The sequence below is a fragment of the Callorhinus ursinus genome, unplaced genomic scaffold (genome assembly GCF_003265705.2).
Source record: "Callorhinus ursinus isolate GAN/ISIS: 27379988/994484 unplaced genomic scaffold, GSC_fseal_2.0 scaffold20, whole genome shotgun sequence".
NCBI lineage: Eukaryota > Metazoa > Chordata > Mammalia > Carnivora > Otariidae > Callorhinus > Callorhinus ursinus.
The window spans coordinates 22,078,376-22,101,647 of record NW_027397082.1 but is presented as its reverse complement, the minus strand read 5'-3'; the positions used below and the strand labels follow the sequence as shown (position 1 = coordinate 22,101,647).

Genomic DNA, 23,272 nt, shown 5'->3' with positions numbered 1-23,272 from the left:
TGTGTGCGGCCAGCACAGGCTGGTCACGCGGCGGCCCGCCCGCGCAGGGGGAGCCTGGCCCGGGATCCGGGGCAGCGGAGCGCGGGCGCAGGGCCGCCGTTCCCCGCGGCGGCTCAACAACCACGCCTCCCTCCCGCAGGGCGGGGCCGGCTCAGCCAATCGGCTCCGCCAGCCGCGGCCTGCCTTCCGGGCCTTGGGGCCGGGAATTGTGGGAGGAGGGCCCGGGCCCCAGTGGAGAAGCCTTGTAGGGTCGGTACTCCAGGAACCCGCGCCCCCCACCCCGCCTGGCCCGAGGGACACTAGGTTGTGGCGTTTGTCCAGCTGTTCCCTCAGGGGAGCGAGGCCATGGGGCCTATAGGCTTAGCCTCTGACCCTGGGGACGCTCAGCCCAGGCCTGCCCCAGCACCAATAGTCAAGGGGCAGCAAATTTTTAACTAGACACACTGATCATTAACAGGGTAGGAAGGAGTTCAAACTCAGCCTCACTCAGGGGCAGAGACCAGCTGGGCCTTGGGCCTCTTGCAGAGATGTTGGGCCGTGGAGTCTGGTCCTCCGTGAGGCAGGGGCTGAGCAGGGGCTTGTCCAGGAATGTGGGGGGCTGGGCCTCAGGGGAGGGGAGGAAGGTGGACATTGCAGGTATCTACCCCCCTGTGACCACCCCCTTCACTGCCACGGCAGAGGTGGACTATGGGAAACTGGAAGAGAACCTGCACAAACTGGGTACCTTCCCCTTCCGAGGTAAGTGGGGTCTGTCCTCTCGGGGAGTCGGGGGAGATGTGAATGACCCCAGTCTCCTCGGCCAGTGAGCTGCTCAGAGACATTGGGTACCCCAGGAGTCGTTTTATTATGGGAGAGGAGCAGGGGGCACTGCTTTGGGGTCAAGAGGCAGGAAGCTCCTTGCTGGCGTGCAACCTTGACTGAGTCTCACCGGCCTCGGTTTCCCCAGCTGTAAACTACCAGAGGGCCTTCTTAGGCCCTAGGTAATGGGTATGAAAGTCCTTGTCAGCTAAACACTGTGCGGTTGTGAAGGCAGCTGGGGGTGTCACGTGGCAACCCAGCCAGTGGGCTCATCTCCCTACAAGCCCTGTTTGCACACTCTCTTCTGAGCCAAGCCTCCCTGGATCCTCTGAGTCATTTCCCTCTTTACACATGGGTCTCCCCTCGCTGAGGTCAGGGACCGGACAACATGCAACACAGCCACAGGCACAATAAATGGAGGGAAGAAGAAGTGGTCAGTCCCTCCCATCCTGCCCACCCTCGTCTGTCACCTGTGACAACTCCCCGAGGCGGTAATCTCACTAGCCCCATTTCACAGATGGGGCGCTGGGGCTCAGAGTGACACAGTTGCTTGCCCAAGGTCATTGCTAATACATGGCTGAGCTGGGATTTGAACCCAGGTCTGACTGCAGGGCTATGCTTGGTTTCACTCCACAGCACTAACCGCTGAATTGCTAGACCAGACTGTTTCAACAAAGTCTGGTTGGCACCAGCTCTGGGAGTGGAGAGGTTCTGACTGAGGGGGGGCAGTGGAGCAGTTGAGAACATGGACTCTGGATTCAGATCACAGCTCTGCCACTGACCTAGCTGTGAGATCATCTCTCTGAGCCTCAGTCTCCCCATCTGACACCTGGGAGTAATGATGCCCACATCATACGATGGCTGGGAGAGAAATCCAAGAGAGGGCAAATGAAAGCACGCTGTGAATAGAAAAGGGTGATGTACCCTAGAAGTTACGGATCCAGTGGTCACAATCACTAGGACCACAGTGCCATAGAGCTTTGTGACTGACTACTGACCTGACCAAACCCCATCCACGTCTCAGGGTTGAGGTGATGGGACCCTTTCCTAGGGCTCAGTGAATGCCCTGTGGATGCCCATGGTGAGCAGTGACACAAACTCTAAGTAAATTTCTCTTCGGGCTCAGCTTGCTGGGAGCTGAGAGTCTGCACGGAGGCCTGCGTCTCTTGAAGCAAAGTGAGAAGCTCCTTGAATTCTTATTTATGAAAAAAAATTTTTTTTAAGTAATCTCTATGCCCAGCATGGGGTTTGAACTCATGACTGCAAGATCAAGAGTCGCATGCTCCACTGACTGAGCCAGCCAGGCGCCCCTTGCTCCTTGAATCTTAAGAGAAAGGAAGACTTGGCTTCACCCTCCAGGTTCAGTGACACCCTGGTGCAGGGGGTGGGGAGGGTGAACTCTGCGTCCAGTGCCTGCCTGCCACCCAGAGAATCCACAAACACCCCCAGGCTCTTCTCTGGACCTTTCCTTCCCTCCTAGCTGCTCATTCACTCCTGCAGAGCACATGGGGGTGCCCGGGATCACAGGCTGCTGTGGATTTGGCAGGCCACGGGCCACGGGTGCCCACTGACCCACACAGGGTCCTCCTCCCGCCTCATGTCTCTCTTACCCACACACCAGGGAGGCAGTGGGCTGAGTAGAAAGAGCTCAGCATCCCGAGTTAGAAGGCTGGGTAAGAATCCTGGTTCTGCCAGTTATGGCGACCTTGGAGAAATCCCTGAACCTCTCTAATCTGACTTCCTCGTTTTAGAATGGAATTGAGCCACAGGGTTAATGCATTCCTCCCAAGCAGCTCAAGTGTGAGGCCCTGGCACAAAGAATAGAGCCATAGGGTCCTGTCACTGCTCCCAGGACACAGCCAGAATGCCCGGGAAAGGAGCCGTGAGCAACTTTTGCTCTACAGACAATGTTTCTCTGGCCCCATCCTGGCCCCCAGCTTTGACTTTGCTGCCCAACGCTCGGAGGCAGAGGAGGAAGCCATCACATACCACATTGCCACGGCCTCCTGCAATAAGTTAAAGGGCCTCCAAAGAGGAGGTGGGAACCTGCCTTTGATGAATCAGTGAACAGTTAGAGATTCTTCTGGAAGGTATTGTCTGAAACTGTGTAGCTCTCTTTATTTCTTATTTTTGAATTGTTAATTTTTGCTGATTATTTGTATAAAGAGTATCATTTTTAAATGAAAGTTGTAACTAGAGACCGGAGGGTAAAACTGTTGCAGAGGGGCCATTTGGCCCTGAACTCGCTCCCACAAACAACCTCCAAGATGAACTTTGAGTTGTTATTTCCAAATGAGTTCAGTGGACGACCACAGAGCTACTTCAGCAGGACTAGGGAGATGATGTTCCCCATAAAACTTTGAGCTTGTATCTTATTCCCTTAGTACGTAGACTAAGATATTATAGTGTATATTAAAGCCATTACTTTGTTAAATAAAAATATTTTGTTTAAAAAAAATCACAGGGCGCCTGGGTGGCTCAGTTGGTTAAGCAACTGCCTTCAGCTCCGGTCATGGTCCCAGGGTCCTGGGATCGAGCCCCGCATCGGGCTCCCTGCTCGGCGGGAAGCCTGCTTCTCCCTCTCCCACTCCTCCTGCTTGTGTTCCCTCTCTCTCTGTCTCTCTCTGTCAATTAAATAAATAAAATCTTTAAAAAAATAAAAATAAAAAAAATTTTAAAAAATCACAATTTTTACAACCCTGTTTTGGCATTTACTTTGGCATTCACTTTTAAAAAGTGAAATGTGTTTTCTAAAAAATGTGTTAGAGGCCTCTGGGAGAAAAATGAGGGGCCCAGGCCTGTTTCTACCCTGAGAGGCTCTGGATATAATTTGGAATTGTGGGCCAGGCTCTCCATTGTCTGTACCTACAGAGAGCCTGGCCAGGTGGCTCACCTGCTCACCATCTAAACTGTGCCCATTTAACCAGGGCTCAGTGGGAGGGGGGAAAATTCTGGGTTTGCAGGTGTGTCACTAAGGCAAGAGGTAGCAGCCCCCATCCTGAAATGGCCTCTGCGATCTGGGATCTGGTGAAGACCCCTATCCTATCTGCTCTGCCTTCTCAGCCCACTGTTGTCTCCTCTCAGTTGTGACCTCATGTCATTCTAGAATGAGCTCCTTCCCTTCTGGACCCTGCTCCGTAAAGGGGTTGGGGCTGCAAATGTGCCAAGCTGGCAGCAGGGGTGGGCCCTGAATGAAAGGAGACACCGACATCAGGCAGCCTGGAATGGATGCCTGGAATGGAGGGACCCCTTTCAGCCGTGGTTGGCAGCACCTGCCGCCTGGGGGCCACCGGATGGAGTGGGAGAGAAACCAAAGATTGGAAAAGAAGAAAGATTGGTTGCAGAATGGGTCACAAGCAGAAGGCAGAAGGGACTCAGAATTGGGGAAGCTGCTTTTCCACTGACCTCGGGGACAGCTGTCAGGGTGGGAGACGGGACTTGGGCCTCAGGAAATGGCCTGCCAGGTTGGACATGAGGGATGCTGTGGCCTCTCCCCACCCCGCCCCCCTAGCCACCTTCCTCACAATGGGGTTCATTGCTGAGGTGGGAGGGGCATCCTAGGAAGGGTCCAGCTGGGGGCCTGCCAGCCAGACAGCCTCGGGGAACCTGCCCTTTCAAGCATGAACCATACCATCCGGGCTCCCCCACTCCCAGTGTGCTCTTAGCTCTGCCTGCCTGGCTTAGGGTCCTGGAGGCCTTCTTGGAGCTCATCCAGCAACCATCATGCAAGGTGGTGCTGGGGGCTGCCCTCTTACTCGGCGGTGGAGGCCTCATGCTGTGGATTCAGAGGAGGAGGAGAAGGAAGACATCCCCTGCTCCTGCCCAGGAGGAGCAGGGGCCACCCAAAGGTCACCAAGCAAAGAATGAGAACTGGATTAAATCTCACTTTAGCTGCCTTTCCGAAGAGAAGCTGGCCGCCAGCAACAGCACCCCCCCTGCCCCCGAGAGTGGCAGTGGGGAGGCCAGCACCACGGTGCGCACGGAGACCTTCACCACCAGGCAAGGAGAGGTGGGCGCAGCTCTGCACGGGCAGTCCTTCACCAGCAAGCAGAGGTTGTCTGGCTCCTCGCTGACCAAAGAGACCCAGAGGGAGTCTGGAGAATCCTCGTCCACTGATGTGGCCGTGTGGGCCACTGTGGCTACCTGTACCAAGGAGATTGACAACCTGGGACAGCAGCTGGCTAATTCCATGTTGCAGCGCGCCACGATTTACCAGAACTCAGGCCACCTGGAGTCCAAAGACATCAACCAGGAGGAGCTGAAGGCCCTCGAGGAGGTGGAGTTGAAGCTGAAGGGGAATTTCCTCACTCAGCGAGAAACCGCGGTAGCTGGCATGAACCACGCGCACACCTTCCATGGCCACGGTCACCACGGCCACCAGGGTTATCCGAGCCACCTGAGCCACCAGAGCTACAGTCTGCCCAACCGCAGCCAACACACCTACCACCCCTTTGAAGCCACCACCTAACCATGGATGGAGACGCCCCTTCCCCCGACAGGGCTGGCACACAAGTGCAGGCCTGTTTTCTTTCCTGTGGGGCAACCCGTGTGGCCCAGGGTGAGAGGCTGCCGCCCAAAACCCTTCTTCCTCAGCCCCCCACGGGGTTCCTGGGCCCCTTTGAGTCTGTGAGTAGGGTCTGCCACGGAGAATGGCTCCCGATGGAGGGGCAGGTGGAAGGAAGGGAAGCAGCCGAGACACACGCGCGGGCCCCTGAAGACCCACCAAGAGAAGACAGACGAGGCAGATCCCAGGAGTAGCTGAGAGCCCCGGACTGACGCCAAATGCCTGGAACTGAGCCAATAAAGCCTTGTATACCCTCATTCTGAGTCTGGGGGGCTGTTGCCAGCCTCAGGACTGGGCGAGGATACGGGGAGAGGGTTCCTGCTCCCACAGTCCTCTTCGTGTGGCCCTTGGCTTGGGCTTTTCGCTGGGCTGATTGAAGACTCCATAAATCAGCTTCCCTGCGTCTCAGGTTCTGGGGATGGGATGTCTCCTGGGAGCTCAGCACCCACCAACCCGCTGTTGGCCAGGGAAGGAGGAAGCAGCCAGTTGTCGGGAGGTGGGGGGAGAGACGGGCTTTCAGAAGCTAGTAAGCAAGGTGGGGTGCGGGTCTCCTGTCCTCCTGGGTCATCTTCACCCTTCCGCCTGCTGCTCGAGTCGTGAGGCCTCCTGCACTGCAGTGCTCTCTCCCTGCCCCTGCTTTCCGGGGCCGCTGGGATCCCCATTAATGCCTCCCCACCTACCTTCAGAGCTGTTGTGCCGTATACTCTCTCTTCCTGTTTATGTTACTGTGGCTGGGGCTGCTGCTGGTACTACGAATTAGTAGTATTACTAGTACGACCAGTAGCTCCGTCTTTTTTTTTTTTTTTTCCTTTTCAGTTTTTAGTAGGTGCCATGTTCTGTGTTAAGTGTTACAGCACAGTCCCATGGGGACAGTATTGCGTTACCTCCGTTCTGCGGATGAGACACTTGAGGCTCAGAGCTGTAATTCACCGGACAGGGCATGGACAGTAAGTGGTGGAGTTAGAGCCCTGCTCTGGCTGACTCCAATGCTCAGACCCCAAGTCCCTGCCTTGTGCTGCCCCCTAGCAGTGGCCCTCCAGGGGCCTCCCTCTCTCATGCTTACCTCTGCCCTCTTACCCCATGTCCTGACTCTCTGTGCCCTCCCTCAAGCCCAGGACTTCCCCTGCCGCCTCTTCCTGGGTCCCAAGAAGCCGTTTCTGGGGCAAGGGGGGACCTCCAGTAAGGGGGTTAAAGGGAGGCAGCTTTCTCTCCCATGAAAGTTGAGAGAAGTCAGCTACACCGCACTGTCTAACCCCCAGTGGCTCCTTTACATAGAAATGTACCATTGGCATCTGTGATGAACTTACCAGTGTTTCCCAGCCTGTGGGCCTCAAACCTCCCAGGAGAAGGCGCCCAGAATCCTTCCAAAGGATGGATAAATCTACAAACACCCTAAATGTTGTTGATTGATTTTATGGGGCATAATTGGAAGTATTTGAATTCATCTATCTATTGTAAAGATTTTAAGTAATCTATACACCCAACGTGGGGCCCGAACTCACAACCCTGAGATCAAGAGTCACATGCTCCACCGACTGAGCCAGGCAGGCTCCCCAGTATTTGAATATATTTTAAAATTACTAATAAGTGACTTTATACAATGTTAATGTGTGTGTGTGTGTGTGTGTGTGTGTGTGTGTGTGCATGTGTGTGTGCATATATACACTTTAAATTTCAAATACTTCATACTGGGTGTCGTGGAGGAGGCCAACAGGAGGGGATGTCCATGATCTTGATGATTCTTGGCAAAGTAGGGCCATGTGCTGTGCGAGGGGGACAAAATACCATGAGGGGCAGAAGCCAGGGGGAGTGAGGAAAGGCTCTCCGGGGCTGCAGCTCAGGGAGGAAGGTGGTCCAGGCAGAAGGGAACAGCATGTGCAAAGGTGTAGAGGCAGGGTAGTGACACTGTGTCTGGGGGACCTTGACAGTTTGGCTGAAGGGAAACATTTAGAGATGCGCGAAAGGTAGTAGGAAAAGCCAGAAACATGACTCTGAAGCTTAGAGCCCAGAAGGACGTAGAAGAGCATCCAGTCCAACTAACTCATTTTACAACAGAGACCAGTTTGCGAAATTTTGCCTAATCCTGCACGTGGAGGTGGGGGAGATGGAAGGGTTCTGGAGAACCTCTGTATATTTTTGGGTAGGCCACAGGGAAGGACAAGGAACAGGAGATGGAAGTTCAGAGGAGAGATGTCCGGTGGAGGGATCCCGGGAAGACTTCTGAGGGGAGGTGGCAAGGATGATGGGTCAAGGGGCATAACAGTAAGAGACTGTGATTCCTTTGGGCCACAGTCAGTCACCATGTTCCTTGTGCATGCCCAGCCCTGAAGACCCACTCCTCTCCCCCAGGCCACTCTGGCTCCCCAGAGCAGTCAGCATAACTGTGGGGCCGAGGGAGAGTAGCTTCTGTGATGAGCCGTGTTGTCTTGCAGCTGGAGGGGGCAGGAGAAGTTCCTGAGAGCAGGCTCCCCTCCCACAGCAGCCAGCCTCCTACGCCTCAGATGGAAAGCTGCCACCCTCCTGATTTAAGGCTTGAGCACTTTCTCCGGACTCTGTCATAATTACAGCTAACACTGCTAGGTTCTAATCTAAGCACTTTATAAGTAGTATCTCGTTTAAGCCTCACAACTCTTTTTTTTTTTTTTTTTTAAGATTTTATTTATTTATTTGACAGAGAGAGACACAGTGAAAGAGGGAACACAAGCAGGGGAAGTGGAGGAGGGAGAAGCAGGCTTCCTGCGGAGCAGGGAGCCTGATGTGGGACGCGATCCCAGGACCCTGGGACCATGACCTGAGCCAAAGGCAGACGCTTAACGACTGAGCCACCCAGGCGCCCCAAGCCTCACAACTCTTTAAGGAGGACACTAATATCCCCATTTTTCATGTGAGGAAACTGAGGCTTGGTGAAGCCATTTGCCCAAGATCTCATAGCTGATAAGGGCCTGCACCGAGTTTCACGCAGGCTCCTCTGAGTTCAGAGCCTGCGCATCCGACCACTCCACCCACCTGCTCCTCCATCGCCCGCTGTCTTCACTCCCTGACCCGTCCGGGGCCCTGGCCCCCCCTCCCTAGTCTAGTCCCCTCTCTACACCAGGGGAGGCACAGCAGGCCTAAAACTGGACATCCCACCCGGGAGAGAGAGGGGGCTCTTTGCAGCATCAGTTCACAGATTTCAAGGTGCTTTCTTGCACAATTTTCTTGTTTGGGCCTTTAAAGTAGCCTTATGAGGTAGGATTGAAATGTTTTTATTATCATCCCATAGAAAAGGAAATGGGGACTCAGAAACATGATGTAATTTGCTCAAAAGGGGAGCTGGGTCTGACCGCTTCCCGACTCTGTGATATTCCCTCCTCCCCAGCCTGGCCTGCCTTCCTCCGGCCTGGGTCACATGCTCCTTTCTGAGACAACGGAGAGGCCACCAGGAGTCTTGAGCACAGGGGCCTGCCTCCCCTCAGAGAGTGCAAGACCCAGCTGTCCTGCTGCTCAGGAGCCCCTGGAACTGGCCCCCAGAATGAAGGGGGTCTTGGGGATGAGTGAACACGGCTAAGGAGTGGCTGGTGCAGGAACCGGCCTGGCCCCCTTCCAGGGCGGTGGTGGCAGCCAGGGTTGTGGAGGGAAGGAGATGTCTTTGGAGGCATTTCCATAGAGGCAGTGGCAAAAGTTCCATCTCAGAATCCTTGACCTCTCAGCAGAGGATGCTGGTCCAGTCCTCTCCGGGGTTGGCGACTCATCCATGGGGGCACTCACACTGGCAAATCACCGGCACCTTTTGTAACAAGACAGAAGGAGGCTCCTGGCCTGACATGGAGAAATGGATCCTGAGGAGGCAACACAACAGAAGCCAAAAACTATTTGCCTTAAGATGCTCCCTGCAATGTTACCAAGGCAAAACAGTGGGGGGAAAACTGCTAAGTATCCAGGGAGCCATTCTGGCAATCCACTCCATGGAATCTGGTGGTGTCGTGAACAGCATGGAAAAAGGTTTGTGGTGAAAAGTTGACTCTCCATCACACTGTGTCCCCTAAGGATGACTCACTGGAACAGTCTCTCTTGGTCCCAATGCCAGGAAACTCTGTGTGTCTCTGGTGCAGCTGCTTTGCTTTTATCTTGAGTTCTGCGTATCTGTCAGCTGATCACATTTCCCTTTTAGCTTTGACTGTCAGGAAGCTCCAAATCAAAGTGATGGCCCATCTCTCACAACTGCGTGGCAGGGATTTTGTACATCAGTATCACCCCCGAGCTTTCTTTGCTTTGCTTTCTCCCAAGAGGTCTCCTATTTATTAATAATCTTGTTGTGTCATAGGCTGTATTTGTCAACTATTTCAGAACAATGTTTTTGGAATGGGATGGAGTAGAGAGGAGGAAGAAGAGGAAAGAGAAAGTGAAATAAAAGAAGCAGAGAGGAAAATGGTTTTACTCTAACATTCCCTTCAGATTCAGCCAAAGAGCATCAATTCTGTGATATAAAAGGGTTGACACCTTACCCGGTGGTGTTAGAAACCTCTCAAATGATCGGTCAAACAGGAAAATGCAAAATAAAATAATGGGATGTCACTTTTTACCCAGAAAATTGGCAAAAATTAATTCTGACAATACCCAGCATTAGCATGGATGAACACTAACAGACCCTTCCATGTGGTACGAACTGGTTAATGAGGCAGACGTTTGGCACGTGAAGATACACATGGATGGGGCTCAGCAATTACACACCCAAGTAGACTGTAGAGAAGCTCAGACATGGGCACAGAAGACCTTATAGGATGTGTTTGTTTCAGCATTATTTGTAAGAGCAAAACTAAGGAAACATTCTAAATGTCCCCAAAAGGAGAATGAAAAGTAAATTGTAGTCTAACTTCACAATGGAATATAATATAGCAATTAAAATGAATCAGAACTGTGTACTGCTATGGACAAAGCTCACAACATAATCTTGAGCAAAAATAGCAAACCGCAGACGTTTGTATGAGCTTGATTCCATTTCTATAAAGCTTAAAATGGCAAAAAAAAGTCTTATATCTTGTTTATGGGTCAATATGTATGCCTTAAGGGTATAAAGACATGAACGGGAACAATGACACCCGAGTCGGGACAGCTAGAAGAGGAAGAAAAAGGTGATCAGGGGAGGGTTGCTGTGGGTGCTGGGTACACACCTGTGGATTCTATCATTATCGATTCTTTTGGGTATAGCTAAAATATTTCATTAACACAAAGAAAAATGGTGTGGACACTGCCGTCACAACTGGGTAAAACATTCTGCCTGCATCAGGACAAAGACGGGAAGGAAATGTGTGAAAAACTATGATGTTGGGGCAGTAGGGACCTGGGTACGCGTAACAGCAATGTCCCGGTTGTTGTTAGAGGATGGGAAGGCGTTGGCTGTGATGGGACCTCTCTTGCAGGCTTCGTGGTCCAGGGCTCCAACGGCGAGTTCCCCTTCCTGACCAGCAGCGAGCGGCTGGAGGTGGTGAGCCGAGTCCGCCAGGCCATGCCCAAGGACAAACTCCTGCTAGCCGGCTCTGGCTGCGAGTGTGAGGCCACAGTGCTCTGGGCTCTGGGGGTGCTTGGGGGGGCCTCGGAGTGGGGAGCCAGGCTCCTTGGCCCTGGGGCTGGTTCAGTCCCCCGGTTCTGTCTCTTCTGAACCCCTTGCTTGCACTGCCCTTCGGCCTCCTGCCCTCACCCACCGTGGCCCGTAGGGAAGACTCCCTCTTTCCTCCTATAGCCACGCAAGCCACTGTGGAGATGACTGTGAGCATGGCCCAGGTTGGGGCAGACGCCGCCATCGTGGTGACCCCTTGCTACTATCGTGGCCGCATGAGCAGTGCGGCCCTCATTCACCACTACACCAAGGTGGGTATGGGGTGTGGGCATGGGGTTGGGGCCTGGGACCGAGAGGAGGCTGCCTGGGGAGAGAGACAGGGCAGCTGGGGGTCGAGGGCGGAGCTTCCTTCCCGTGAATGGCAGCCGTGGGGACAGGGAGGGCTGCCGCTGGGCCACTGGCCAACCACACTGTGTGGCCGTTTCCTCACCTCTCGGATGGGAGGAATGACCCGGTCTTCCTCACGGGGTCCTTGTGAGGACCGAGTTCCATTGAAATGCAGAGGACTTAGAGCTGAGCCTGGCACATAGAAAGTGCTCATGAAATATTATTATTATCGCTTACAAGCAGGGAACATGGCACTGTGACCCCCTAGTGCAGGAGGTGGGCGTGTCCAGGCGGCGCCAGGGCCCCAGGCCCAGAGCTGGCGGTGGTGGGCAGTGCCTCACACTCCATGGGGCCCCACTGCCTCTCCTCTCTTCTCTGCCTCCCTCAGGTCGCTGACCTTTCCCCAGTCCCTGTGGTGCTCTACAGCGTCCCAGCCAACACGGGGCTAGCCCTGCCCGTGGATGCAGTGGTCACGCTCTCCCAGCACCCGAACATCGTGGGCATCAAGGACAGTGGCGGTGACGTGAGTGGCAGCGGCTCCCGGCTGGGGCTCCTTCCTCGTGCCCCGGGCCATCAACTTCGGGGTGGCTCTGGGACCCGCTTCAGTCCTGGGCTCCTCTTGGGGTCTTGCTGTTGTGTGGGCTCTCTGGGGCTGGGGCGCTCATCCCCGCCCTCCCCAGCCCCCATCTCGCTTGGTGTTGGAGCTCTGGGCACGGTTCTCACGCAGGTTTGCTGTTGCAGGTGACCAGGATGGGGCTGATGGTTCACAAGACCCGGAGGCAGGATTTCCAGGTGTTGGCTGGATCGGCTGGCTTCCTGCTGGCCAGCTACGCCGTGGGTAGGCCTCCTGCTGCACTCACGCTGTCGTGGGTGGTACAGCCAGGCGCCCCCCGCTGAGGGCTGGGGCCCGGTCTGCAGGGTCCTTTTGCCAGCCTGCCTGCTTGGAAACCTCAGAGTGCAGCACGCTGCTCGCTTGTCTGAATGCTGGGTGCTTCCAAGTGACCTTTCCGGGCAGAAGAGGGTGGCTGTGTATAATCCTTGGGCTGTAGCAGGGATGCCCGAAGTTTGTTCTAAGTCCCGAGCTCCCTGCTTGGTTAACAAATTTAGCCCCTCTAGTCTCACCCTGTAAATCATTCTCTGAGGATAGAGGCCTTGGGGCCTTCCTTCTGGTCCAGGAGTCTGTTTTCCCCTCCTCCTGGTGCCAGGCCAGAAGGAACTGTCAGACCTATAGGGTTGGACCAGGGAGCTTCAGCTGCCTGATTCTGTTCCAGTCTAGGATCCTAGGAACATCACCGTTAAACCAACCATGCCGGTCTGTTGTGTGTCGGGCTCCTTGGGTTCAGGTTGGATTTGAGCCCTGGATCGGGGAAGAGGGGAAGCATCTGCTCCCTTTGGCTGAAGCCGCAGCAAGGCCAGATCTGCGTTACTTGTCCGGTGCTGAGGGGGCAATGCTGGTTCCTGGCCTCTGGTGTCCACAGACTTCGGCTTGCTGCCTGGGTCCTTGCACATCTCTCCTCTGCCACGTCACAGTCTCTAAAGTGCAAGGGTAGAAGAGGGGACCCACTGAAGCCTTGTTCCCGAGGGTGGGGCAGGTGGAAAGAGCACAGGCTCTGGAGGTGGGGCGGGGGAGTGGGGAGTACTTACTGCCAGGCAGGGTATTCAACCTCGCTGGGCCTGAGCTTCTACTCTGTAAAGCAGGGAGGTGTTGTGAGAACGTGTGAGAATGTGGCCATGTTGTCTGCTAGTTCCTGGCACAGAGTGGGGATCCATAAATGGCAGCTATATTAGCTCATTCCAAATTTCCCACTCTCCATCTTGAGGCCACTGTGCTTAGGGTCACCCCTAACTAGCCTTAGAATCACATCATAGGCTGGCAGAGTGGCAAGGCCCCCCAAGATCACAGCCAGCCCGTTTTCATTGCCCAGATGAGAACAAAGAGGACCGGGAGGTCTAGGGCTTGGGCAAGTTCACGCTGCCAGTGGGAGGAAATGTCTGGTCTCCCGACTGTGTCCAGGGCTCTTTCCACCCCCCCTGCCAGCGCCGTCCCAGGCCAAATTCACCAGGAGGCGGGGGGAGATAAGATTTCAGAAGAACAAGGTCTTCCTGCTCACTCCACCCCCTTCCCGGACTGATGAGTCAGGGGGCTATTAGGGGATCGTGGAAGTGTCAACTGGCAGGTGGGACTTTACTCTGGGAGGTGTGTTTGGGGGTGCAGGGAAGGAACTGTCCTTAAGTTAGCCTTCAGGCTCTGTTCCCTGACCTTCAGCCTGTGGGATTCTACTTCAAATATGCTGGCAGCTTTTCTCTCTGGAAATCTCTACTCTGGACTCACAGAGCATGCCTTGGATATGGCCAACCAGTGGCATAGAAATCCACATCCTCTCTCCCCAGAATAAGAGGTGCGGGGGCGCAGGCTTTGGAACTGCCCGAGAGAAGAGGCTCTGGCTGATGTTCTGCATCTTACTCTGGGGCAGGAGCTGTGGGGGGCGTGTGTGCCCTGGCCAATGTCCTGGGGGCCCAGGTGTGCCAGCTGGAGCGACTCTGCCTCACGGGGCAATGGGAAGATGCCCAGAAACTGCAGCACCGCCTCATTGAGCCAAACACTGCGGTGAGCTCCCAGCCAATGACCCCAAGGCATGTGTGTGTGTGGAGGGGGGGTGTCTGTGTCCTCATTGGGGCAGGAGCCAGGGCAGGCACAGGGGTCCCCACATAGCCTCTTCCCTTTCAGAAAGTCCTTTTAGAGAACCTCCCAGTGTGGGAACTCCAATCACGACTTCAGACAAAGTTGAGCCCTGTTGGTTGTATTGGAATTCATTTAGGGAGCCAGTTAAAATTCTAATCCTCTAGACCCAGGAATAAGCGTTGAGACAAACAACCTGGCTGATTGTGGTGACATAAGTAATCCCGGGACCTTACCTAGAGATGCACTGCCTGGGGAGAGTGAATCATGGGTCTTTCCATCAGCTTTATAAGGAGTCAGATCCCGGAAAACAGAATGATTGGGAATAAAGGAGGAGTTAGAAGGTTGGATGTATTCAGAGCCCAGACTTCCCAGGAGAGTTTTGTCTTTAATAATCTTTTCTGCAGTCAGGTGGTGTACCCCAATTCTGTATTGAGCAAGTCAAGGAGAAGAGCCGAGATGGAATGCCTGTCAAGAGCCCAGCAGTGCTGTGCAGAGCCATATTGGGGTCTGAGGCAGGAAGGAAAATGTGTGTTCTTAGAGACACATTTGTATGTGTATTTTATTTTATTTTAATTTTTTTAAAAGATTTTATTTATTTATTTGAGAGAGAGAATGAGATAGAGAGAGAGCATGAGAGGGGGGAGGGTCCGAGGGAGAAGCAGACTCCCTGCTGAGCAGGGAGTCCGATGCGGGACTCGATCCCGGGACTCCAGGATCATGACCTGAGCCGAAGGCAGTCGCTTAACCAACTGAGCCACTCAGGCGCCCTGTATGTGTATTTTAAATTAAACTTTTAATTTTGAGATAACTGTAGATTCAGATGAGGTTGTAAAAAATAATCCAGGGGCACCTGGGTGGCTCAGCCGGTTAAGCGTCTGCCTTTGGCTCGGGTCATGATCTCAGGGAGACTGCTTCTGCCACTCCCCCTGCGTGTGCCCTCCCACTCTCTCTTTCTCTCTCTCTCAAATAAATAAATAAAAATCTTAAAATAAAAAAAAAAAGAAAGAATACAGAGAGAGTCCATGTACCCATTCCCCAGTTTCCCCCAATGGGAACATCCTACAAAATTACAGTACAATATCACAACCAGGATTTGGACTTTGATACAGTCCAGATATAGAGTATTTTTATCACCAGAAGGATCCTTCATGTTATGCTTTCATGACTACACCTACTCACCTCCTGCCCCCACCCCCTCCTTAACTCCGGCAACCGCACATCTGTTCACCATTTTTATACTTGTGTCAGTTCAAGACTGCTATGTGAATGGGATCATTGGGTCTCTAACCTTTGAAATTGGCTTGCTTTCACTCTGCAGAATTCTGTGCAGATTCATCCGAGCTGTTGCATGCAGCAATAGCCCGTTTCTTTTTATTGATGAATAGTGTTTCACGGTGTGGCCGTGCCACACTGTGTGTAACCATTCACCGGTGGGAGGACAGCTGGGTCGTTTCCAGTTCGGGGCTATGAAAAGCTGCTCTGAACATTCATGTACAGGTTTTTTCGTGACTGTAAGTTTTCATTTTTCTGGGATAAATACATAATTCGTAGGTCATATGATGATTGCATGTTTAGTTTTTTAAGAAACTGCCCAACTGTTTTCCAGAGTGGCTATGCCGTTTTGCATTTACATCAGTGTAAATGTATGATTGACCCATTCTCTGCCTCCTCACCAGCTTTAGGCATTGTGACTATTTTTTATTTTAGCCATTCTGATAGGTGTGTAGAAACATTTCATTGTGGTTTTAGCTTGCATTTCTCTGATGACTAATGCTATTGGACGTCTTTTCTTGTGTTTATTTGCCATATGTATATCTTCTTAAATGAAATGTCTGTGTATGTCTCTTGGCTATTTTATAACTGGATTTTTTAAAAGATTTTATTTATTCATTTGTCAGAGAGAGAGAACACACAAGCAGGGGAGCGGCAGGCAGAGGCAGAAGCAGATTCCCCGCTGAGCAGGGAGCCCGATGCGGGGCTCAATCCCAGGACCCTGGGATCATGACCTGAGCCAAAGGTTGCTTAACCAACTGAGCCACCCAGGGGCCCCGGATTTTTTCTTTTTACCCTTGAGTTTTGGAAATTCTTTATATCTTTTAGATACCAGTCCTTTGTGAGATATGTGGTTTGCAAATATTTTCTCCCCATCTGTAGCTTGTCTTGTCATTCTCTGAACAGGTCTTTTGCAGAACAAAAGTTTTTAATTTTGATGACGTCCAATTCATCAATATTTTCATTTACATTTATATTTATGCTTTTAATATCAAGTGGAAGAAGGCTTTTTCCTGGCACTAGATTGTGAGGATTTTCTCCTATTTTTTTTCCTAAAAGTTTTATAGTTTTACATTTTTTTAATGTAAAAAAATTTTTTTTAAGTTTTTGTTTTTGTTTTTTTTTTTTTTTGGACAGAGAGAGAGAGAGACAGTGAGAGAGGAAACATAAGTAGGGGGAGTGGGAGAGGAAGAAGCAGGCTCTCCGCCAAGCAGGGAGCCCGATGTGGGCCTCCATCCTAGGACCCTGGGATCATGACCTGAGCTGAAGGCAGATGCTTAACGACTGAACCACCCAGGCGCCCCTAGTTTTACGTTTTACAAGTCAGTGACCTATTTTGAGTGCATTTTTGTATGAAGTGTGAGACTTAGGTGGAGGTTCATTTTTTTTCGCTTCTGGATATCCACGTGCTCCCCCACCATTTGTTGAAAAGATGATCTTTCTTCCACTGAATTACTTTTGCACCTTTGTCAAAAATCAGTTGGGCATATTTGTGTGGGTCTATTTCTGGATTCTCTGTTGCTCCCATCATCTGTGTGTCTATCTGCAAAACCACACCAAATTATTCTAAAGTTTATATGGAAAGGCAAAGGAATTAAACTAGCTAAAACAATTTTGGAAAAAAATAACAAAGTGGGAGGAATTAGTCTACCTGGTTTTAAGATTTATTATATACCTACAATAATCAAGTCTGTGTGGGATTGCAGAAGGTATTTTGTCAAATGCTTTTCTGCCTTGATTGATATGATCGTGTGATTTTTTTTCCCTCTTTAGCCTGCTAATATGCTGAGTTATATGGATAGTTTTCTAATATTGAACTAGACTTGCATCCCTGGACTAAATCCCACTTAGTCATGATGTGTAACTCTTTTCCAATATTGCTGAGTTCCATTTGCGAATACTTAGTTGAAGATTTTTCTGTCTATATTCATAGGAGATAGTAGTATATAGCTTTCCCCTTTTTTTGGCGCTGCCTTTGTCTGATTTTGGTCTTAGGGTAATAATAGCTTCATCAGTTGACTGGGAAGTATTCCCTCCTCTATTTTCTGGAAGAGACTGTGTAGAATTGGTGTTAAATATTTTTTAACCATTTTTTAGAATTCTCCAGTGAGATCATTTGGGCCTGGAGATTTCTTTTGGGGAGGGTTTTTTTAAATTACAGCTCGGGGCACCTGGGTGGCTCAATCGTTAAGCGTCTGCCTTCGGCTCAGGTCATGGTCCCAGGGTCCTGGGATCGAGCCCCACATTGGGCTCCCTGCTTAGCCAGGAGTCTGCTTCTCCCTCTCTCACTCCCTCTGCTTATGTTCCCTCTCTCGCTATATCTCTGTCTGTCAAATAAATAAATAAAATCTTAAAATAAAAAAATAAATTACAGCTCTGCCCCCAACCTCTAGTGACACCTCCCTGACTGGAAGGGGTAGGAATGCCTCCTTACTGCTTCCCACGTGGCCACCACTGACATTACAAATATGTCTGGAGGGGGGTGACCTCCTTCGGTGTGGGCAGTGACGTGTAAGCTCTGATCTTCCTCACTGGGCCTCTGCTGAGACCATCCATTGTTGCGGGTGAAGGGCACTCTTTACTGCTAGAGTGTGGGGGTGGTGTAGAAGTTCTGGCTCCCAATTCAACCTTTGCTGGCCTGGGTGGGGATGGGGCCACAGCTTTTGCTGGGGTGCCTGGCTGGAGTAGAGTGGTGATTGTCTTAAAGTTTTCCATTTTTGCTAGGCTGCTCCTTCCTGGTCCTTGGCTTGAGTTAACAGGCTTTTGTTGGGGGCTTGTATTATCTGTACCCATTGGCATTTTGAGGTTGCTGGCTTCTTAAGCTTCAAGTTGAGGCCAGGGAACTCACCGCTGTGTTCCTTGGGTCCTGAAGTCCCTAGTTTGTCTTCCTTCTCTCAACCTTTCAGAGTCTTAGGTTTGTTTGTTTGTTAAGATTTTATTTATTTATTTGAGACAGAGAGAGAACATGCACGAGCAGGGTAAAGGGCAGAGGGAGAAGCAGACTCCCCACTGAGCAGGGAGCCCGATGTGGGGCTCGATCCTGGGACTCTGGGATCATGACCTGAGCCGAAGGCAGCCGCTTAACTGACTGAGCCACCCAGGCGCCCCCTTATGTTTGTTTTTATATAATGTCCAAGGATTTTTAGCTATATTTGTTGGGAGGAATAGGGAAAAGTACATCCATTCCATCTTCCTGGAAGTGGAAACTCTAAGTATTTTTCCTCCTTCCCTCCCTTCCTTTCTTTCTTTTTCCAACCTCAAGATTAAGAGTTGCAGGCTTGGGGCGCCTGGGTGGCTCAGTCGGTTAAGTGGTTAAGCGTCTGCCTTCAGCTCAGGTCCTGATCCCAGGGTCCTGGGATCTAGCCCCGCATCAGGTTCCCTGCTCAGTGGGGAGGTCAGGTTCCCTGCTCTGCAGGGAGCCTGCTTTTCCCTCTTCCTCTGCCTGCTGCTCCGCCTGCTTGTGCTCTCTCTCTGTCAAATAAATAAATGAAATCTTAAAAAAAAAAAAAAAAGGAGTTGCAGTCTCTACCAACTGAGCCAGCCAGGTGCCCCTCTAAGTATTTTTCTAAATGGTGATTTTTGCCCCCCATAGAACATTAAACTATTTGAAAAAATATATTAGAAAATTAAAAAGTAGGTATATTAAAACAGCATTCTTTTAGTTTTAAATATCTTATCTACATTAAAAACATAATTTATTATAATTTTACTTCCCTGGCTTGAATAGAAACAACCTCATCAAAAAATTTTTTCCTGCATCTACTCCTAGAAAAACAAAAATGAACCAATAAAAAACACACAGAACATGGATATAGGGGCACACACTTACTTTTGCTTCTGGGCCATAATACGGCAAGGCACGGTTCCGTCGGATCCTGTCTTTTTTTTTTTTTAAGATTTACTTATTTGACAGAGAGAGAGAGAGAGAGAATGAGTACAAGCAGGGAGAGCAGCAGGGGGAGAGGGAGAAGCAGGTTCCCCACCAAGCAGGGAGCCCGACGCGGGGCCCCATCCCAGGACCCTGGGATCATGACCTGAGCCCAAGTCAGACGCTTAACTGACTGAGCCACTCAGGTGCCCCTGTCAGATCCTGTCTTTATTAAAAACATTAACACTTTGTTCATCATGGATTTTTTTTTGCATTGATTTCGATTTTTTTAAAAAAATATGGCACTAAATATTACTTACCTGGATGACTGATTTTTTTGGCATCCCCTCAAATTTTGCATCTGAGCTGATAGTCCCAGGCTAAGCAGTAATGTTTTGTTTGGGTAAAGTGGTGGGCTCTAGATCGCTCTTACAGCTTGTATCTTTACCTCAAAGGGGCAGATTAACTCAGCTTTAGAGAAAGGACAGCTGAGGAGGCAAGCACGAGTCCCCCTGGATGTGGAGGTTCTCCTGGGATAGGATGCCCTGTTAATAGGATGCAAGAACGGCAGAAGTGAGGGCCACTCAGCTGAGCCCCACCAGGGCACAGCCTGTCTGGTATGTACCGGCCTCCGCACCGGGGTGGGGCCTCTGCTCTCTACGCCCACCCACCTGCAGAGAGAAGGTTCCAGAACAAACATACCACCAGGACAGGAAAAGGAGCAGCTTTTAGGTCTCTTGGGGTCTGGTCTTATAGTGGTATTTTTCTCATTTGATTCTTGTGACATGGGGTAGGTGTTGTCATCTCCTCATTTTACAGATGAAGCTGTGGGCTGCCCCTTGGGAGGAGAGGATGCTCGCTGCCATGCTAGTTCCCCGCATGCCATCCTGCCTTACTCTTGACTCAGTGCCTCCTCATATGCCAACTCTGGGCACACATTCAGGAATTCCTGGAACACCTTTCTGCTGCCTGGGCTGTCAGCTCAGCCACCCCAGGAGCAGCTTGATGTCACCCTATTGCCCTGCCCTGCTCGAACACAATGTCCTTCCTCTGCCTTCCCACCCAGCTGGCCTCCTGCCCTGGCTATATTTAGGACTTTCCATGGTCTTTACCGCAAAAAGCATTCAATTATTTCTGTGGGTCTGGGGAGGGGGCAACTCAGAGTTCCCACACACCTAAGGTGGAAGGCGGCTGTTCTCTAGGTACTTCTTATTCCCATCCTCTCCCCTAGGTCTTTCTTTTTTTTTTTAAATTTGATTTCATATGGATTTTTTTTTTTTAGATTTTATTTATTTATTCATGAGAGACAGACAGAGAGAGAGAGAGAGAGGCAGAGGGAGAAGCAGGCTCCCAAGGAGCAGGAAGCCCGATGCGGGACTCGATCCCAAGACCCCGGGATCATGACCCGAGCCGAAGGCAGACGCCCAACCATCTGAGCCACCCAGGCGCCCTCTCCCCTAGGTCTTTCATACCCCACTCTGGTTTTGGGTGAAAAGCCCAGGTTATTAGAACATCATGGCTGGGGCCAGGCCTAGGAGGCGGATGGCGTATCACTCATTCCAGGAAAAAATTCCCCGGCCACTAGTGGTAAATAGTTGGTCGTCAATCATTCATCAGTGGCTTGCAACTTTTTTACCCCAACCAACCTCTTTTTTTATTTCACCCTTCATGAAGCCCATACTTCTAAGGTTTTATCTTCCCTCCAAATAAAACTTTATTAAGTAATGATTACATTCCTAGTTTTTAGGTAGTCAAAGATTCATCTAACACTTCTGATCAGCATGAAATAACCAGTTGCTATGCCGAAGACAAAGAAACTTGATGCTTCATTTTCTATAAAACCCCATGCATGATTTTAAGTTATCACAATAGCTTTAGGCCTGGTATGCCCTGGCCCTAGGTCCCTGTGAACTGGGCTGCAGACCCACAGCATTGCTATCTTCTCCCATCCCAGCTTGATGACTGAATGCCACTTTTCTCCTCAATGGGGTGGATTTTTCTCCTAAAATCCAAGGAGGTGACTTCCTTCCTTAATCTGAGTTGTTGGCATGGTATTCTCTACTGCTGACCTGCCTTCTGGTCTCTCAGTCTGAATTTCCAATTGACCGTGGTGTCACCGATGTGGTAAAGTTACTCTACCAGGGGAGGCGGGGAGGAACCCTAACTTTCTGAAAGTGACACCTGTGTCCCAGTCATGTGTATGCAGGGGTTCCCCAGTTTCTTCTAACAGGCCCTGCTTCACAGGTGACCCGGCGCTTTGGGATCCCCGGGCTGAAGAAGACCATGGACTGGTTTGGCTACTATGGAGGCCCCTGCCGAGCCCCCTTGCAGGAGCTTAGCCCCACAGACGAGGAGGCGCTGCGTATGGATTTCAGCAGTAATGGCTGGCTCTGAGGGCAAGGGGAGGACCCGTGCCCATCTCTGCTTCCTGCCTTGTGCCTGCAGCTAAAGAGGCACATGGGGGTACGAGCCTTCAAAGCCTGTTTCCCTACTTGAGTCCTCTAGGTGGCCTCTTCCAGGCTCTGCCATGCATCCTCATTTCCTAGTCTCACAGCCCCATGACTGCTGGCATTTGTACCCTAAACTCTGCTCTCTAGAGACCCTCAGTCTGGGAAGGAGCAATTGCTTGTCCTTCCACTGTGCCTTCCTGTGCCCTGGGACGTGACCAGGAACCAGAGGGCAAGAGCAGGGGCGTACTGGGCACAAGTAACATCATGTATTTTACTGATGGGACGGCTGCTTAGACTTGGCTGGACACACCTGAGCCCAGCACAGTGCAGCGGGGAGCCAGAGCTATTCTTAAGAACCTGACTCCTTCCAGGGAAAGTGGTGGGTTCGGAAACCTAATCAGAAGTGTCACTGGCCTCTGAAAGGCCCCCAAGCTGCATTCCAGACACAGTGCCCTTTCCTAAATCCATTTTGATCCTCTCATATTCTCATCTCTTGCGTTGACCTCAACCGTAGAGAGCACGAGCTGACCCAGGGGCTTGCCAGAGTTGGTAAATAATGACCCCTGGTGGATAAATGTTACATTCTAGGAGACTTCTAGCCAACCTAGGTCTGAAACATTAGGGAAGGAGACTTGGTCTAAGACCGGGCCATCCTCTTGCCTTAGGCACTGTGCTTTCATTGTTAAAAATAATACTTTGTTCTTGCAATAAAGTTGAATAAGTGAAAACGGTGTGGCCATGTACAAATTGACACCTCGTTGCCATGTAGGTCTCAGGTTTCCTGCCTAGATGTCAAGAACCTTCCTAGAGGCAATTTAACCTTCAAGGTCTGCTTTCTCCTAGCTCTGGGAGGCCCTAAGAGTCCACAGCAAACGAGGTATTAGATCAGTGGTGGCCTAGGGGAAAGGCTTGTTGAAGTTCCGAATGGGAGGTAGGAGGCAAAAAGTTTCAACTGAGATATTTAGAAACACTTCAGCACATTAACCAAAAAGGCTGCTTTCTCAAAAAATGTTTAACCTTATTCAGTGATACTTGACTAGTGGCAGTAAACCAGAGATGAATGTTTTAAAAATTACTCTGGCTAAAAAGAAAGGTAAAGAGATCCTTGTTTAGGGCAAAGCCTAGAGGAGAGACTATAAAAGGTATCAATCTTCAACTGAAATTGGCCATCTGGATGGTACTGAATCTTGGGGCTTAGCACTTGGGCTCTTCTCACAAGGCAACGTCCAGATCTGGGCTCAGAGGAGAATCCAGCTTAGTGACGGGGCAGAATTTAGGGCTCGGGAGGCTGGTCAGTGTACTGGTCAAGTACTCAGCCTCTGGGCTTAAATTAAGCAGGCCTGGGTTTAAGTTCTTAGATCTGCCCCTTAGGGACGATGGGACCTTGGGCACTACTTAAGTGCCCGATCCAATCTGTAATTTGGGGATAGTAACAGTTCCTTTCTCTCAGGGCTCCATAAGATCACGCATGTGAAGGGGTTAGCGTGGCAGGTGAACACTGCACATTAACTCAGTTGGGGAGGTACTGTTGCAGAAAAAGGGAAACCCAGGCAGGAGTTGACTTGCCCAAGGTTACCTAGCAGGTGTGACAATAACTGGTCTCAGGATGTGGGCACTCTGGACACTCAGGACAAAAGAAGTACAGTGGCAAGTGATTTGGAATCAGAAAAACCAGGATACAAATCCCACCCAACTCTGCCACTTCCTAGTTTGG

The 23,272-nt window shown here is 51.0% G+C and overlaps 2 protein-coding genes across 7 annotated transcripts; both read left to right on the top strand.

Moving 5' to 3' along the window:
- The first annotated feature begins 156 nt into the window (after positions 1-156).
- Positions 157-22,286, top strand: HOGA1 (4-hydroxy-2-oxoglutarate aldolase 1). 6 transcript variants are annotated; one of them, XM_025880820.2, is made up of 8 exons: positions 157-249; positions 679-738; positions 10,762-10,890; positions 11,082-11,209; positions 11,674-11,808; positions 12,027-12,123; positions 13,760-13,893; positions 14,373-15,278. In XM_025880820.2, the coding sequence occupies exons 3-8, from the start codon at positions 10,848-10,850 to the stop codon at positions 14,640-14,642; spliced, it is 807 nt and encodes a 268-aa protein (XP_025736605.2). In that variant the 5' UTR covers positions 157-249; positions 679-738; positions 10,762-10,847; the 3' UTR covers positions 14,643-15,278. The 6 variants fall into 6 exon arrangements, with proteins under 6 accessions (XP_025736605.2, XP_073760468.1, XP_073760469.1 ...); XM_073904367.1 differs by lacking the exon at positions 157-249 and having other exon boundaries at positions 272-738; positions 14,373-15,274; XM_073904369.1 differs by lacking the exons at positions 157-249; positions 14,373-15,278 and adding an exon at positions 15,287-17,416 and having other exon boundaries at positions 273-738.
- Positions 3,479-5,619, top strand: CUNH10orf62 (chromosome unknown C10orf62 homolog). The gene has a single exon (XM_025880822.2). It carries the CDS (start codon positions 4,571-4,573, stop codon positions 5,264-5,266), a length of 696 nt encoding a protein of 231 aa, XP_025736607.1. The 5' UTR covers positions 3,479-4,570; the 3' UTR covers positions 5,267-5,619.
- Positions 22,287-23,272: the final 986 nt, after the last annotated feature.

What these genes read in the sequence shown, in the direction of transcription:
- HOGA1 (XM_073904367.1), top strand. Translation starts at nt 528, where the DNA reads ATGTTGGGCCGTGGAGTCTGGTCCTCCGTGAGGCAGGGGCTGAGCAGG. An exon ending in TCAAGGACAGTGGCGGTGAC is followed by an intron (nt 11,809 to 12,026) that starts GTGAGTGGCAGC and finishes TTGCTGTTGCAG; the next exon opens with GTGACCAGGATGGGGCTGAT. An exon ending in TCATTGAGCCAAACACTGCG is followed by an intron (nt 13,894 to 14,372) that starts GTGAGCTCCCAG and finishes TCTTTTCTGCAG; the next exon opens with TCAGGTGGTGTACCCCAATT.
- CUNH10orf62 (XM_025880822.2), top strand. Translation starts at nt 4,571, where the DNA reads ATGCTGTGGATTCAGAGGAGGAGGAGAAGGAAGACATCCCCTGCTCCT.